Genomic DNA, 18,286 nt, shown 5'->3' with positions numbered 1-18,286 from the left:
AAACTCAAACATTCATCTGGACAAAAACCACCTCAATGGTTTAATGCCTTCCAACTTTCAAGTCTTGAATAATCTCAGTGAGCTGAGGCTGAATGACAACCAATTGACAAGATCTCTACCATTGAAAAGGGAAACCATTTGGAGGATGGGAAGGAAGTTGAGGCTTCATAACAATTTAGAAATCTGCTACAATGCATATAGTGGTCATGAAGATGGTTATGCTTCATCGTTTCTCTCAGACATCAGTCCCTATAAGAAATCAAAACCAACACCACCAAGAGCACATCATTAACGGTACCAAATCTAAGTTCCTTAGCTGGCAGCTGCACAGGGATGGAGAACGGCCGTGGTTGCGCAAGGATGGAGGACGGATATGTGTGCAGGGATGGAGAAGGGTTTCATTCCTATGAAATCCATTGTGAAGGTGAGGGGTATTGAGAGGCTAGGGTAAAATAAGATTGGATCATGTGTTTTAATCAAAAGGGTAAAACCATCATTTCAAATTCTCACTTAACAGAGACTACTGTAAGGAGTGCAAGCGTAATTTGGTATTATGTGAAGGTGTCTCTAATAGTGGCATTCTCCAAGGGATGGCGCTATAAATTTTCCTTTTTTAAAAATAGAAATAAGCTCCATAAATAATACCAAATGCAATCAAAACTATTTTTGTGAATAAAAATAAAAAGGAAAAACGATACCAAAGAGGGCCCTAGTCTGGAAACTTTTGATCAAGCCACTTAATTCAACCACGTGTATCTAAGAGATGATCTAGATAGGTCACATCACAATGCAATAATTTACCCTTCCCTATGCAATGCCATACTTTCCATGTATATCCATGCACCCAATATTCCTTAACACCTATGTCAAATTTAACCATGTGGAAGGATCAAACGGTACTCTGATTGTTAGATACCCACGGCATAGTCCAAAAAAATACCATGGCGAACTTGACGAGTGAGCAGGGACCTTGAGGTCTACCTATCCACAAAATTTCAATACACTTCAATCGCTTGATCTTGGTTATGTGGGCCACCAAACTAGAAAACCTTCTCCCTTGAAATAAAATAAATTGGGGAACTTTTCAAACCATTACCAACATGTAGAGTTCAACTACATAGATTTGGGTATAAAAGTAAAAGAATAAGAGGTTTTGCTTCACTTTTGATAAAAATTTGGTTTCAAGCTAGGTATGAACCAGTATGAGATCGATTGCAACGTGATTGCATGTAAACCAATATTTATAACAGAAATTTCCAACACTTTTTTTTTCTTTTACATATGAAAAAAGAAATAAAAGAGATATGACCAAGACTTCACTACCTGGCCTACAGAAATGGATTCACCACAAAGCCCAACTTATTGTTGCACCACAATAAGACTCGAGTTGCATCACCACAGATTCAAACTTCTCAACAACTCCAATCGTTCCAACTGAAACCCCCTCTCCCTCTTTCTTATAATGTGTAGTAGAACAAAGAAATAGAAACTTGCTAATTCCAAACAAGTTTTATGTAGTAACCTGAATACAATAAAAGACTGAAATAATAACTACATGTTCACAACTATCACTAAGTTGGGCTACACCATAAATCTTCCATGCAAGGAGCATATATCTAACTGAAAATAAGCTTCATTAAATATTGCCAAATTTTTCTTAACTGGACCCACAAGTGTTGCCCTCATATAACAGATCCTGAATGTGTAACTTTCGTATCATAAGCTATATCTTCTCCATTTTAGGCCCACGGGCTATTTGAAGGAGCTCTAATCGCTCCATACATGGGATAAAATGATAGCATTTTTAATGTAGCTCAGGACAATATGCCTATCTTACTCAAAAAAAATTAACAGAAGATAATAATGCCTAGAAAAGAAGCCCTAAGATACCAACAGGGTCCCACAAATCCTGATTTTAAGAATCCCAAAATCTCCATACATGGGTTCAATTTGAGTCAAAGAATGCCGGACAATATGCCTATCTTACTCGAAAAAAATTAACAGAAGATAATAATGCCTAGAAAAGAAGCCCTAAGATACCAACAGGGTCCCACAAATCCTGATTTTAAGAATCCCAAAATCTCCATACATGGGTTCAATTTGAGTCAAAGAATGCCGGACAATATGCCTATCTTACTCGAAAAAAATTAACAGAAGATAATAATGCCTAGAAAAGAAGCCCTAAGATACCAACAGGGTCCCACAAATCCTGATTTTAAGAATCCCAAAATCTCCATACATGGGTTCAATTTGAGTCAAAGAATGCCTAGTAGGAAATCCTCATCAGCTTCTCAACTACTATCAAATATAGAAATATTTTTGCTATACTATTGGCTTAAATATTTTACATCATTTTACATCCAACCAAATGGAGCCCCTAATAATTCCTTTGCTGATAAATTATATGGCAAGAGAGAGAGAGAGAGATTTTATGCAAAATTTTTGTTTCAATAAAGAAATAACTACTGTTTAGCTAACCAGCCCTGATACAACGTTCCTGAAGAGCCACTACTCAATTAATTTTGGGCTTAGGCCGCCTTGGCCTCAGCACAAACCAAAGAATGCCAATAACAACCAAGAACGCTGGGATTGTAGTCATGTCTACCTCTACCTGAACTTTCCTCTCTTTGGTGCAGTGGATTGGATGCAGTAGAGCAACGGTTGTGTTTACATAATCAACAAACCTGTACAAGGAGTACCCCACAAGTAGAGTTAGAAGTAAAAGCTGAGTAAACGTTATTTTTACCTATCTAATACTTTGAAGTCAGGTTTAGCCTTATTGCATATCAATTGGATTTGGAGTTAAGGTCGCTTAATCAATAGAACCAGATTTTTTTTTTTTTGGCATACAGGTTAGTCAATTCATCATCTTCAGGATCAACCCATGTACATCTTAAGACTTGATATTCAATAATTTACTTAAAATCTTAATATGGAGTTAGCATAATTCATATGGTGTAAGGAGAGTGGTGGAAACCTAAACCATTAAAACCCATACGATAAAGAGGAGAAAGTTCTAACCCATTGGATGCATCCTCCAGAGTATATAGCAGTCTCACAGCATCCGGATACCGCAACTCACCAGTAACAGTTGAAATCTAAAACAATACACCCAGAATTATCAACTTGATCTTTTATAACTGATTAAAGTTATATGAATGTCTTTATATATAATGGCCATTAATTATTTGCACAAATGATGCAAAACGAAATTCCACTTACTCTTCTCCAGAGCCCAACAACAGTCTTATATTTGTTTACTAGCTCACGCTCCTGAGATTGGAAGAGCTTGAAAGTCCGTGCAGCTAATTTTTGTTAAGTCTCCATCAAAAGAAATCCCGGTTCCATCATCAAATAACACAAAGCAAGCCACAAACATTCCAGGAATCATTTCTTACCTCAGAAAGTTTAAGTGCATTAATCCCTACTATGGTTTCGGTTCCACATTTACTGACAAAAACTACTATTGTGCAAAATAACAAAGAAGCATTACTTATTACATTATGTATGTCTTGAATTCTTGACCTGTTTTGAAGATTGACTTGCTCTGACAAAATTTGGTGGCGATCCAAATGAGATTTATTTTTTTCTGAGGTCTATGATGGCAGCAAAGTGCTTGGGCGATAGAGCCCATCACTGATCTTGTATGGGGGTGCTAGGGCCAAGTCCCCGTGGTACGGTATGACCCGATTGGACGTGACCCGATGGATTGACTCGACTTGGAGGAGTATTTCTATGTTACGATATCTTGTTGTGCAAGCGAGATTTGGGGTTTTTCGTGTTAGGGTTTTTGGACGAGTGTTCTTGCCATGAGTTTGGGTGTTCTTGAGAGATCTTCATTGTAATCTTTCTTCCAACATAGTGAATCATCTTCTTCTTCGCCCAAATCCCATTGGTGTGTGAACTTGTTAAAATCTGTGTCATCTTGTGCGAATCTGTTCGTTTTCTTCGTTTTCTTTGGTGTTTGTTCTAACATATTTTGAGAGACAATGTAGTTATTCCCCATCTCTTGCACATAAAGCAATGGCCATAACTTCAGGGCATGCAGCTCCTATAAGAAAGGAGAACCCAGGCCACTCATGTTGACCATGATAACACTCAATTCTGACAATGACACCAAGGCCCCTGAACTATAGTTTGAATAATCCAAGTATGCTTTGTCAGGCTACCTAATGATCAGAATGCTTGCTCTGTCATAAAATTAGGACAGAGTCGAGAAAAGAAGGATATGAAATAAAATTCTCCTGTGCTATAGTTCCAAGTTATTGGTAAGGATACTTGTATGCTCCATGACTAGATGATGAATGGCTGAATTAACAAGTTTTATTGACTCCTCAAGGGTTGTGATGATGTAGCTTCGAGCAATTGTATCAGACTGGAACTGGGAGATGTGCCAGCCTTGAGAAGTAATGGATAAAGGGTTACATCCCACGGACCATATCCAGTCCTGTTGCATTACAAAGCACAAGTTTTAGCAATGGATAAAGTGGCAATTGACATGCAGCATAAAATATACAGACGTAACAAGAAATGCATCAGAAGTTAGGAGAATGCATCTGTAGAAATTTTTTTATTTTTTCAAACATTACTAATACTTGCTATTAAATACTGACATAGACAAAGCAATTTTGGATGCATACTATCTATAGAGGGGAACCTAACAAGAATTCACGCTTAATAATCAAAACAGCTATAATGATGTTTTGAAAGCAAACTACTGAATGTCCAAGATGGGAGAATTAACATGAGGGTGATCCTATCAACAGTCCATCTACAAAATATTGAGTAACTAGGTTTTACATAACAGAGAGAGAGAGCTGAGAGTGACAAGTGTCAATGACATCTATATATCCATGTGGCGTCAAGTAATTAGTAAATAAAACTAGCAACTGAGAATCAGAATTTCACATACCTCAATTGCAGTTTCATGGGCTTGACTGTATACCAGATGAAGGGGTAGCAAACCAGCTAGATGTTCAGCAGTCACAGCCAAGGCAGCTTTTACAGGTCTCCTGAAAAATACAATAATCACCAGTAAATATGCATAGATCAATCTTGTACATAATCCTCTCAATAAGGAAAATATGTTATATAGAAATGGTTTCACTAAAGAGTGACCAGTGTATTGTCAACAAACAAAGTAGCATGGCAACCGAAAAAAGGCAGTAATTTTCACCATCGATCGCATTGGAAAAAAAATAAAAAATAGACAAAATATAAACCCATCTGTAAATAGCCCCAACAATAACTTTGTAGCACCAAATGATTTTCATAAAGACCCATCAAATTAGCAACTTAGATAATCTGAATTGATATCTACCCACACACTCACATATTAGTCTATTAGCTCCATTAAAACAATGATGGCTCAAAACTTGTGCAAATATACGTTAAAGTTTCTTTAATGCCCGAACAATGTGAACTGGTTGCTCAATGTTAGCCAAGAAAATTGGGTGCATTGCAGGATCAGAGATGCTCAGAGTAACAAAAGGGTGTCTGGAAAGTGGTATTATCCTTTTGCACAAAGGGAAAGAGTTAACCTTGTAGCCGAAGCTACCATATAAAATTGTATTGCAGGTTCCAACATCATGAATCTGCAGGTTAAACTGTGTTTTAGCGAGCAAACCGAGTGCTACACCTAAAACTTGAAGATTAAACCTAAGAATTATAAGGTCAACATTATGTGGATACTTATCAGACCATTTAATATCGTATTTCACAGTTTACCACCGCAGGCTTACTAGCACAAATTCCAGAAAGTTACATTCATTATTTCCCAGCTCGAAATTGACAATTCCATTATTCATACCATAGGTTCTCTATCCAGTCTTTCAGCTTTCTGATTTCATAGAAGGGGAAGACTGGAAAAATTAGTTAACATGGAAATGTGGCAATGTCTTGGTTTTATATGAACGCCTATATGAAATAAAATGTAACACGTCAGTGATAAACCATGTGCCCAACCTGATTTTCTGATACAGATTTGACAGGATCAAACTCACTTCCCACACCCAAGCCCAAACCTCCCCCCCTGGCCCCCCAAGACAAAATAATAATAATAATAAAGAAGAAAAATTTGAGGCCAAATCATACACCATTGAAGTTTAAGAAGCACCAATGTGTGAGAAAAAATTAGTTGGAAGTGCATAAATCTCAACCTCAAGTCCAATAACAGTGATCGCCCATTGCACTGCAGATGGCTTTCCCAAGATGAAGGTTCCGACTGGACAACAATGACCATGTCAGAAAGCGCCTTTGCTTGATAATGTTTGTCGACTAATAGTGGATCCTTATGTATAAACCAAAAGATGGGAACTTCCAGCGTAGACCTGCTATGTGCATGTGTCCCTGCGTCATAAAAGAAAACATGGATGGTTCAATTCCAGGTGATATGAGCACATACGCAAGAAACAACCAATGTGTTAAAAATTGGATGTGTAAAAATAGCTCAGAATTATCAAGGGGAGAGGCACACAAACGGCAACAAGCTCTTCCAGATTCTACAGTGCAAGGGGGTTTGCGTGAATTGATGCAAAATTCTTGTAAAAGCATATAAAAATGAGGCAAGAGATTCTTTGCACATCCCACACAGGAAGTGGCTCCTCAATAGCCCAACTTATGGTGGCACGTGGAAAGATGATGAGGCAATTCCAACTGTTGGATAAGAAGACATGGTTTGGACAGGCCACATGTCAAATTTCAGAACCCAATTTAATTAAATGCCCTCTCATGTCAAGCACTCTCTTGGTAGTCCATGCAGTAGTGTGAACCCTCTTGGTAGTCATAGATTTCAAAGCTTTCTTTTGTCGTCTGACCAACCCTGTTTCCACTGAAATTTGAAATGTAAGTATTATGAGCACGGTTGCTCGATTGAGTACCCTTGCTGTAGAGTCCCAACTAGCTTGGTTGCTGTCTTGAGCTAAGTAGGAAAGCTCACGAGACATAGCCTTTTCTTGTTCCTGCCTATTGTTTTAAATAAGGAGAAGACAAGTTATGGTTTCTTCGAGGGAAAACTAACCTCCCAAATACCACAGAGTGGATAAAACTTCAATAATGCTTTTATTAAATCCAATCCTATTTTTAAATAGAAGAGAGATTACAACATCCCAATCCATGCTCCCAAGCTAAATTGTAGGGAAATTGTAACGTCAAACACTAAAGACTAAGACTTGGAAATAGTAACGTTAAACCCTAAAGACTAGGACTCAAGGACTCTTATGAAGTGACAAGTGTCCAAATAACCAGCCACTTTTCCCATTGACTTGGACTACAAGGACTCTTTCCATAATAAACCCGTTACCCTACTACCCAGCCACTACTTTTATCGAGAAAAATAACAATTACAAGAGATACGTAACATCCCTCCCACCTTAAACAACACCCTTGTCCACAAGGGTGAACTCAGGAAATCAGGCCTTCATTTGATCGGCTTTCTCCCAAGTCGCATCTGACAGAGAGAATCCTTTCTAGTGTATCAGAATCTCACGTTGCTTTTGAGTACTGCGATTCAACACAGCTTGAGGTTGAGAAACCACAACATCTTCTTCTTAAAGTTTATGCAGTTCAGGTTGCACTTGCATGACCAACCCCACCCTCTCTTTCAAATAGGGCACGTGAAAAACTGGGTGAATCCTTGATTCACTCGGCAAATTGAGTTTATAAGCTACAATTCCTTGGGGATATCTTCAAATTCCCTCTAAATGAAATAGATACTTGCCGATAAGATTGCAAGCGTAGGTAGACCCAATCACCTACTTCAAAGCTTTTGTACGTCTGATGCATATCATAAAACCTCCTCCATATGGCTTGGGCTGCTTGCAATTGAACCCTGAGCTCCTGAAGAATTTGATCACGATCAACAAGCTTCTTGTCAACCGACTCAACTACAGTTGCACTAGGAACATATTTTATAACAAAGTTGGTGGAGGTCGACCATAAACAATCTAATATGGTGTCTTCTTTGTGGAGGTATGGACACTTGTATCATAGCAATACTCAACCCATGTTATCCAATCGCTAGGCTTATCACCCGTGAAGCATCTTAAATACATTTCAACCGTCTAATTCACCACCTCCGTTTGGCAATCCGTTTGAGGTGGTGAGCCGAAGAGAAGTTAAAATCCATACCATGCAAACAAAACAACTCCTTCCAAAAGGCGCCTGTGACTATCGGATGGTTCGGATCTCTGTCACAAACTATGGATTTTGGCATACCATATAATTTAAAAATATTATCAAAGAAAACCTGAGGCACCATCGTAGAATTGTATGGATGAGCTATAGGAATATAATGCACAAACTTTGACAGTCGGTCTACCACCACAAACATAGTTGATTTTCCCTTCAACTTCGGAAGCCCATCTATAAAATCCATAGATAAATCAGTCCATTCCTGAGTAGGAATTGGTAGGGGTTGAAGAAGGCCAGCAGGTGAGGTGTTCTCCCACTTTTGACATTGACAAGTATCACATTGCTTAATGTCATCCCTGATATTTTTCCTCATTCCTGTCCAATAGAAGACTAACCTGATTTGTTGGAGAGTTTTATGATAACCCTTATGGGTACCTGAATGAATCTCATTCACGATTGTATCAACCAATGGTGACTCGGCCAACAAGTAAATCCTATTTTTGAAAAATAGAATTCCTTCTTTATAACTCCAGGGTCCACAACCTTGCTTTACATGCAAAAAGGTTCGACGCACGGTCTGCCAACTCTTGAAGTTTGGAGTTATTGGAAACCTCTTCTTGAATGGGAGCCACATAGGAATTGGACTAGAGATGGAAAAATTGGCACCTCTATCTTCTTTTCTTGAAAATGAGTCAGCCACTATGTTTTTCTTCCCTGTTTTATACTCAATGAGAAAATCATATCCCATGAGCTTCATCAACCACTTTTGTTGAGCAGGTGTGGTGATCTTCTACTCCCATAAATACTTAAGACTTCTTTGATCAGTCCTTACCATGAATGGTCTCCCCAACACATAGTGCCTCCATTTTTCCACAGCAAGAACCAATGCGAACATCTCCTTTTCATAAGTTGATAAGAATATGTTTTTTCCTTCTCGTGCTTGACTATAAAATGCAATGGGTCTTTTGTCTTGCATCAGCACACCACCTACTCCAGCCCCGGAAGCATCACACTCGATAATGAATTGTTTGGTGAAATTCGGTAATGCAAGCATTGGAGCTTTAGTCATCACCATCTTGAGTTTTCCAAACGCCTCTTCAGTAATCATCTGAAGTCCTCCTTATTGTGCATGTTAGTCAATGGGGCTGCAATTTTACCATAGTTCTGTATGAACTTAAGGTAATACCAAGTTAACCCCAAAAATCCTGGCAGGGCCTTGAGAGTTGCAGGTTTTAGCCCATCCACCATTGATGAGATCTCTTCAGGGTCTACAGCCAATCCCTCTTGATTGATGACATGTCCCAAGTACTTCACGTCCCTTTGACCATAATTACATTTCTCCCATTTCACAAACAACCGGTGAGATCTTAAAATAGAAAATGTAATTTCAACATACTTCAAGTGGTCATTCCATTTTTTTTTATAAATCAAAATATCATCAAAAAATAGTAAAATAAACTTAAAGAGGTAATTTATTAAGATGGAATTCATCAATGATTGAAACGTGGATGGAGCATTTGTCAAACCAAACGGCATCACTAAGAATTCATATTAACCTTGATGAGTACGGAAAGCAGTTTTTGGTATGTCTCTAGGATACATTCTAATTTGATGATAATCTGACTTCAAATCGAGTTTAATAAAGAAAGATGCTCCAAGCAACTCATCCAGCAGCTTGTCAATGATGGGCATTGGAAATTTATCCTTTACCATAATTTGATTTAGAGCTCGATAATCGATACACATAAGCCATGACCCGTCATGCTTCTTCACAAGCAAAACCAGTGAAGAGTAGGGGTTGTTGCTTGGCCTTATAATACCTGATTTAAGTAACTGTCACCTTATTTTTTATCGCTGACTTTTGATAATAGGGGTATCTATATGGGTGCATAGAGATTGGCTTACTCCCCACTTTCAAAGAGATTTGATGATCTTGAGCTTTCATTGGTGGAAGTCCCTTTGGTTCCTGGAACAAATCTTCATATTTCTACAAGAGAAGCTTGATGGGTGCATCAATAGCATTATGAGAGTTTGTAAGGACAGATGTACCTTAGGGGTTTTGCATATACAAAGAGTATATTAGCAATAAAAGCCCTCTTTTCCATTTTGATTTCTTTTCCCATCTCCACCTCATCAATGATTTTATCCTTAAAGCTTGTAACCCGTTCAGCACCACCTCCTTACCATCAATTTTAAAAGCCATTTGTAATTTAGAAAAATACCACACTATGGGACCCAAAGAGCTCAACCATTGGGCACCTAGCACCACATCACAACCTTCAAGGGGTTATTATAGATAGAAGTCCACCTTAACAGGAATTCCCTGCAAGGACATACAAATTCCCTTGCAACGACTGAGACTTGATAATTTCTCTCCACTAGCAACGGCTACTTTAAAACTCCTTTTATAATTAGGTGTCAATCCAACTTTTCTAGCAATTCTATTATTCATGAAATTATGAGTACAACCAAAACCAATGAAAAGGATTACCCATTGTTGCCCCAATTTTTCCTGAACTCGTAAAATTATCTAAAAATTCTTTACGCCAGGGATGGCAAAAAGGGAAATTCTAGGTTAACTCTTCGTCAATCTGAGTCGCCTCGGCCACAAATAGGTCTTCCTCCTCATCATCAGACCAGCTTCCCCCAATAAGGAAAAGCTTCTTGCAACGATGGCGAGGGCCAAATTTTTTGTTACAATTGAAGCATAATCCTTTGGCATGGCTTTAGCTCAGTTCAACAGGGGAAAACTAGTTTTGGCTTGCACGCCTAGACGTCCACCTTCAAATTCTCCTTTAAGCCACTAGTGAAGCACCCCACTTGTTGCTCCTGTGTGAGTTTTCCTGCTCATATAACAACAATTTGGAAAACTGGGTTTGGTACTCCCTTATTGTCCTAGTTTGTCAAAGATTTGTTAGTTCACCAAAAATATCTTGGTAGTGGGATGGACCATACCTCACAAAAAGTTCCTCCTTGAAATCATTCCAAGTGATGGGTTCATTCTCTTGTCCCTCCTTCAAAAGTTGAATACCACAATTGGGCATCACCTTCAAGGTTCCATGATGCTAATGAAACTCTCTCCTCCACAGGTGTACAATGGTAATCAAGAAATTGATCGGCACGGCAGACCCAACTAATAGGGTCTTCTACACCATTGTACTGAAGGAAATCTAGCTTCACAACCTTGGGTAAAAATGCACCAATAGTTTCCAAACTGTTAATAAATTCCGTAGAGGTCCAACCACCATCTCAAGGAGGGTGATTGTTTGAGCTTTCACCTTGCTCACGACTTCCGATCACACCATCAATCTTATTGTTGACGGCAGTGAACATGATGCACCGATTCCATCTTCTCCTTAAACTTTGTCTTGTACAGCTACAAATCTCCCCAACTCGGTCTTCAAACGATCTAGCGTTGGTCAGCCATGCCTGGCTCTAATACCACGCTATTAAGAACACGGTTGCTCGATTGAGTAACCCTTGTTGTAGAGTCCCAACTAACTTCAATGATGTCATGAGCTAAGTAGAAAAGCTAATGAGACTTAGCCTTACTCTTGTTCCTACCTATTGTTTTAGATAAAGAGAAGACAAGTTATGGTTTCTTCGAGGGAAAACCAACATCCCAAATACCACAGAGTGGATAAGACTTCAAGAATGCTTTTATTAAATCCAATCCTCTTCTTAAATTGAAGAGAGATTACAATGTCCTAATCCATGCTCCCAAGCTAAATTGTAGGGAAATTGTAAGTTTGTAACGTTAAACGCTAAAGCCCAAGACTTGGAAATAGTAACATTAAACTCTAAAGACTAGGACTCAAGGACTCTTATGAAGTGACAAGTGTCCAAATAACCAGCCACTTCTATTGACTTGGACTACAAGGACTCTTTCCGCAATAAACATGTTAACCTACTACCCATCCACTACTTTTATTGAGAAAAAAAATAGCAATTACAAGAGATATGTAATAGTAAGCAGGGGAACTTGGGATCTAGCTGTTGACAAAATTTGGGCCCCATCGAAGCTGCCAAATGGTAGATATTTGGGCCAATATAGGAAGTAATTCTTTTGTAGTCCATCCAGAAAACCATAGCTCAAAAATATCAAGACACTAAGCAACACACATAGCGGAAGCCTCGTGCACTAGGTTGTTCTTTTAAGCAACACACATAATCATAAAGATAGTACTACAATTAGTTCAAAGTTAGCACATTATAACATCAGAAAATTATCCAAAGTACATAATCAATGTGCAACATTACAAAGCCTAAGCTGTAAAGCGAAATTAATGCTCCAAATTACATAGCTTGCACTATTTGCTCAACCCAAGCAAGGCCTAAGGCCGCAACTGGAACAGAGTTTAATCTTGTTCAATTCAATCAAGTAGCCCAACCTACCAGTTGTACATCATTGTGAAGTAGTAAGAGGCACAAGGTAATGAGGCAGTAAGAGTGTTCCTCCTGCCCAAGGTGGCACCTCAATGAAAAAATAATGGTCATAACAACTACAAATAGAAATAACCAAATCATCCAATACAACTTAGAAAAACAAAAATGTAGAAAGGATCAATCCAAGTTGTCTACTTCACTTTCCAACTAATACACTGTTTACTCATAGAAGTTGGCTCAGTGGCACAGAGAAATACAACTGCCAAAACTACGTGAATTGTAGATTCATAGTAAATAGTAATACACCTGGGGCATTATCAAGAGATTTCTATCCTCCAGATACATGCTTCATAGGATTGAAGCAAAAAGACAAAAACACATACAATCACAACATGGAAAATAGAGGGAAACTGAGAAACTTGAGAAAGATCAAAGAAGTAAAACACCTTTAAGTGAGCCATGATCATTCAACCTCTGTAACTGGTGCTGTAGGATAGAGGAGTCAAGATAGGAACGGATAGTTGTCCGGTAAGTTCCATCGACTAGCAATAGCGGGACAGCTGCTGCACGCCGTGCTACTGAGAAGGCCATTGCCAAAGCAGGATCTTCTGAAAGGGGCAACCTAAGAATGTACAAAATGAAACCACATGATGAAGTAGAAGCAGTAGAGCATGACAAATCCTTTCCCCAAATTTACTTCTCCACTGATCAGAACCAAAATATCCACCAGAAACCTCTAGGGTAAAATATCAGGTTCAATACCAATTGTTAACTGGAAACAATCTAGATTTACCAAGTGGCTATGTAAAAGGGTTTCCAGAAACCAATGAAGGAATCACATAATAATACGTACATGTGCTGACTAAACATAGCTTTTTGCGTAGGTAACATCAGAGATGATAGCCCATCCATGAGAGCTTTGAGATCCACAGGTATTTGTTGAATATTTCTGACTTTCTGCACCAATGAATCATAATGAAGACACGTTAAAATATAAGGGTCAATTTAAACCTTCGAACAAACAGCTTACCTCCTGTGTAATGAAAAACAATTGAAATGATATCTTCTCATAATAGTGGTATCCACCATCAGCAATTGAAGGTGATATAATGTGCCTGAGAGATCCCCACAATGTAGCACCCAAATGAGCGAGCAAAGTATCACGTGCAACAGTATAATTTTGGAATTCCTGCAAAGAAACAATGAAGTCGCCTCATAAAAGTCCACTCGTTTCTCTTTCAGACCAGTTTTTAGAAGACACAAGGGTTACAATTCAAGGAGAGATTAAGGAAAACACTTTTGAGGCTTGACCCTCTAAGAAAAATTCACAGGCCTCACGCCAGAAAACCCTTTCGTATGTTGATCTAAGACAAGTTTCTCATTACAACATTAAGATCTATAAGATCTTTACTGCATTCCAAATTGTACCTGTGGCAGGTTAGATAGGGCTCCAATTTTGTGGACAAGGTAGATCCAAAATTTTAAACTCGGAATCAGGGATTCAATCGGTCCCTGCGGATTCCGATTTGACCCAAAAACCCTAGAATTAGCCCCTCAAATATGAGAACCTAGCAATCCAGTGCCAAAAACTGATGTAGGTACGAGAGTTAAGGCCAAAACCAGTCCATTCCGGTTGTGGAGTTCAAATTCTGTGAGAGACAGCCTAGTCAGGTGTGGTCCAGTTCTTGGGATTCCGATTTGACCCAAAAACACTAGAATTAGCCCCTCAAATATGAGAAGCTAGCAATCCAGTGCCAAAAACTGATGAAGATCGCAAGAGCAAGGCCAAAACCAGTCCATTCCAGTTGTGGGATTCAACTTCTGTGAGAGAGCCTGGTCAGGTGTGGTCTGGTTCTTCAGACAGATTTCTCTTTTGGTGCAATTTTGGCTCTCTACTTCAGCCATCAAACTAGACCAAGAATGCACTAATATGTATTATTTTGAGTGTCCAACGGGTTGTATGGGCCATGGGCTTCATATTTTTGGGTTTATGCTGATGCTGAAAATCATTCATTCCTCTCGGCATATGACGAGTAGCAGCAAACTTTACCCTTTCTGATCTGGCATGTATTTTTGTAATGGGTCAATTCTATGAGCCCAAATTTTGGGGATTAAAGTCCTATATGGGATTAGTAATTATTTTATGTTTCTTAGTCATTAAGAATTAGGTTTCCATATTTTGAGTATTCTAAAAGTCTAGTTATGTCCTTTATTTCTTTCTTAGTGAGCAAGTTATTTTTTGTTAGGAAGCTTTTGTCTCATGTCAATAGGTTTCTAATTTTAGTTTGTTTCTTTTATTAGTTTCTTACCATATATTGAGTCACTAACCTCTACTATATAAAGAGGCATTGTTGTAACATAAAGACATTGATTGATTAAGGAAATTGTTTGTGAGCTATGCTTACTACTTTGACCTGAGAAAGGTTTGTTCATCAACTAAGAGATTGGAGGGTGAGAGACCCAGGCTGAGATAGCCATTCCCCTACTCCCTTTCTTCTACAATTGATTCTTACCCTCTTCCCTTTCTTTATTTTTTTATTTTTATCTTTTCTACATTTTAAAGTGAGATTGAAGCCCTCTAAGATTGTTGATCAGAAGACGCAAACAAAGGCTATCGAATCTAGCTATAGGGTTTTCCGGGGAAGAATTTTTCCAATGTGCAACTTCTAGGCCAGATCTCTAATTGCTGCAGGATTTTGAGGTTATTGTTGAGGAACTTAGGAGTACCAATATATCCAAATTTGAGAATCATCCAACACTTCCAACTCCAGTTTTTGAAGAATCACCAAAAGTTTCTTTTTTCTTGCGACCAACAGATCTCTCAATTCAAACGGCTGAATTTGTGCAAATTTTGATAGTTTGTTCCCTCATGCAGGATCTCCATTCAATCCATTTTTCAGCTCCATCTGAGCTGGTTTATGACTTATGAGTAATCGAAACCTCCTCTATTCAGACCTATTTTCCAGATCAGAGTTTCTGATGACACCGAACTTGTTGTGTGTTGGAGTTTATGATGGATCCTACTTGGGACTAATTACCCCTTGGTAATTTAGTCTAACATCACCCTAAAATCGTCTGCTCTGGAACATCCAAAATTGGGATTGGTCATGGCCGATTCGACCTATCCGATTCCAATTTTTAAGAAGTGGGTAGACCCCAGGGTCCCCTGCCCATGTCAAGTTTCAGCCCCAATGGAGTTGGTCAAGTGGCACAATAAAACATTGAAAATTCCAGGACTCCCAAGGTCCATGTAAATTCTTAGACTACCAAGAGGGTGCATGCCAATACGTGGGAGGGAGTATGATTAACTTTGGTCGAAATTTGACAAATGTAAATCTGGAGAATTCCCTAGATTATCTAATGGCTGAAATTGCCACATCACCCCTCAACATGGCACAACTAGGTGAGCAGTCTATAGATTTCATGGTGGATGGGCCCTCCAGGAAAACTTCTACCTAATATTAAGGAGTGCAAAGTAAATTTCAAAAACTTCCCACATGCACCCTCAGTTTACCAGTAAGTTCTTTTGTGTAACAGACTCCCAGGGTTGACTGAGGTTTTCCTTTCAAGATCCTCCAATTCTATCAGTTTAAAGTTAGTTTCCATGTATTTCCTTCCACAATTATTTATTTTTCATCTTGTTTCCCTTTTTATTTTCCCTATGAATACAGCCTAATTGATACATTTACTTATTTAAAAAGGCCATGCCCTAAGGTTTATGCTTAATTCATGGAGCTTCTACCTTGTATCTAGCCAAGTAAAAAGATTCAGTTAATGCCTCAGCTTTCGAAAAACACTTCATGGTCAATCCTGAACACAGGTTAATTTTTAAAGTTGTAATGATATGTACATAAACTCACATAGAGTTATCTGTTGCTTACGTGAAGAAATTTCACTTCAAAAATAGCAAAAGTATTGGAGTAAGCCAATTTATTAGTTCAGTAACAAATGGAAAATATTAATAAAGATAAGCAGAAAGTACCACACCTCAGAAGTATCACTGAATAAATTCCAGTTCTCCATTCGTTTTAAAGCCTCCACAGCCTTTCTCTTATGGTTTTCATCAAATTCCTCACCCTCAAAGGACTGGAGTTCATTTTTCAAATCCCGCATCCTTTCATCAAGCTCTGGAATCATCAACTTGTAAAGTCAGCAATGTTCCTAACCAACATTGAACTGGGACATTTCAATTGCTCAAGCAAAGGATTTTGTGACACCAAATTGATTCATTAAGATTCTTGATATTAAACAAGAAACCAAGCCCAAAAGTGGTCTCTTCTCACCTACAACTGTTTCAGGCTCAGTTTCATCTTTAAATGAACCTCAAAAAAGACAAATGACAATGAACAAGACAAAAGGCACAGGTTTTTCACACCAAAACTGACACTTCTGCGGTGCTAACATGCAGTTAAGGTGTTTTAAACGTTTAGTACTTTACATATGTTTCCTGGACACTTCAAGATTGGGCCATACTCATCCCTGACATATCATTAGTACAAAATGCCTCACCAAAAGTCCTGCCTCATTGTATCCAAGTGACATTGGAAGAATAGGTGTTTCATAATCATGTAAACACCCTTGGAGCTTGGACACTGGACACCTTTTATTGGTGAAGTGTGAACAAATGGCACATAGGCAGGACAAACATGTAGTACAAGCAAATCCATAAATGCTCTCAAGTGAACATTCTTGAATGACCTTGAACTAGTCAGTATTTTAGACTTCAACAATTAAAGAGAATGAAAGTTGTAAACTACCTTCACAGAGAGCAAGCTTAGATTTTCTTCCCTTGCAATGTTTGAAAGCAAAAAGCTCATATATATCAATCTCTGCCAAAAGGATATCAATGGCTTGATGATCTTTCTGCAACATTTAAAAGCACATATGAAAATAGCCATAGACAACAGAAGCTTCAGCTTGCAACCTAAAGCAAATTCAAAGCAAAAAGGACGAGAAACCCCTAATATCACATCCTGCCTAGTTCTGTATTCATATTTGATGCTCAAGAAATAGTAAGGAGTCTTCCTGCCATTCAAAGTTCAAAAAGAAGAATCCAATATCTCAACTCCACTCCACAAAAAATATCCCAGCCATAGCTATTAAGGCGCTACTAAGCCGACGGCGCTAATGCGTTTCATGGGGGTTACGGCGGCTCTTAAGGCGTGAGCCACCTTATAGGTAATGCATTATTTTTTTTTTTCCTATTCCATTTCTATGTTTTTTAGTGGCTTGTGTACAAAAGTCTTGTACACTGCATGTCTGCGTCACACCGAATCACATAAAAGGAAATATAATCGAAAGGAACCCTTAGTCTCACACGCCTTGGCTTAGGGTTGAAAATGAAACCCTTGGCAGCGGCGATCATCTCCATCGATTCCGGCCCCGACAACATTTTTCCGGCAACCATGGCTCCAGCGATTCCTCCTCCGGCTACTCCAGCTCCGGCAAGGTAAGTAAAATAGTGCAAAAGACTTCTCTGTTTTTTCAGTTTTTTTTTTTCAGCTGCTCATCATCTTCTTCTTCTTCTCCCTTCTCTGTTTGAAGAAAAACTTGAAGAAGAGCACGATGGAGCTGATGCCGACACCGATTCAGATGCTGCTGCCATGATTAGATAGGTTCTTCAGGTATGTTTCTTCCTTCTATTCTTTTCTTTTCTTCTTTTCTGTTTCTGGCTTCTATTTTTCTTTTTCTTCCGGTCCCTTCTCTATTTTTTTTTCTTTTTTTTCTTATTGTTCCAGCCCCCTCTTCTTCTCGCTCTTCTGCTTCCCCC

General features: G+C 38.6%; 1 protein-coding gene across 1 annotated transcript in view; it reads right to left on the bottom strand.

Annotated features, from left to right (window-relative positions):
- Positions 1-2,306: 2,306 nt before the first annotated feature.
- Positions 2,307-18,286, bottom strand: part of LOC122069430 — a 61,670-nt gene continuing 45,690 nt past the window's right edge. Inside the window, exons 15-25 of the mRNA XM_042633443.1 lie at positions 17,274-17,379; positions 16,504-16,643; positions 13,547-13,705; positions 13,370-13,473; positions 12,963-13,138; positions 6,159-6,348; positions 4,913-5,012; positions 4,279-4,447; positions 3,223-3,305; positions 3,022-3,098; positions 2,307-2,684 (exon numbers count right to left, since the gene is read on the bottom strand). Coding sequence (XP_042489377.1) covers positions 2,513-2,684; positions 3,022-3,098; positions 3,223-3,305; positions 4,279-4,447; positions 4,913-5,012; positions 6,159-6,348; positions 12,963-13,138; positions 13,370-13,473; positions 13,547-13,705; positions 16,504-16,643; positions 17,274-17,379 — 1,476 coding nt within the window. The 3' untranslated portion in view covers positions 2,307-2,512. The remainder of the gene's footprint in view (positions 2,685-3,021; positions 3,099-3,222; positions 3,306-4,278; positions 4,448-4,912; positions 5,013-6,158; positions 6,349-12,962; positions 13,139-13,369; positions 13,474-13,546; positions 13,706-16,503; positions 16,644-17,273; positions 17,380-18,286) is intronic.

This window comes from Macadamia integrifolia, unplaced genomic scaffold (genome assembly GCF_013358625.1).
Source record: "Macadamia integrifolia cultivar HAES 741 unplaced genomic scaffold, SCU_Mint_v3 scaffold614, whole genome shotgun sequence".
NCBI classification, from domain to species: domain Eukaryota; kingdom Viridiplantae; phylum Streptophyta; class Magnoliopsida; order Proteales; family Proteaceae; genus Macadamia; species Macadamia integrifolia.
Note: the sequence above shows the minus strand (reverse complement) of the source record. Positions and strands in the feature narration are given on the sequence as shown.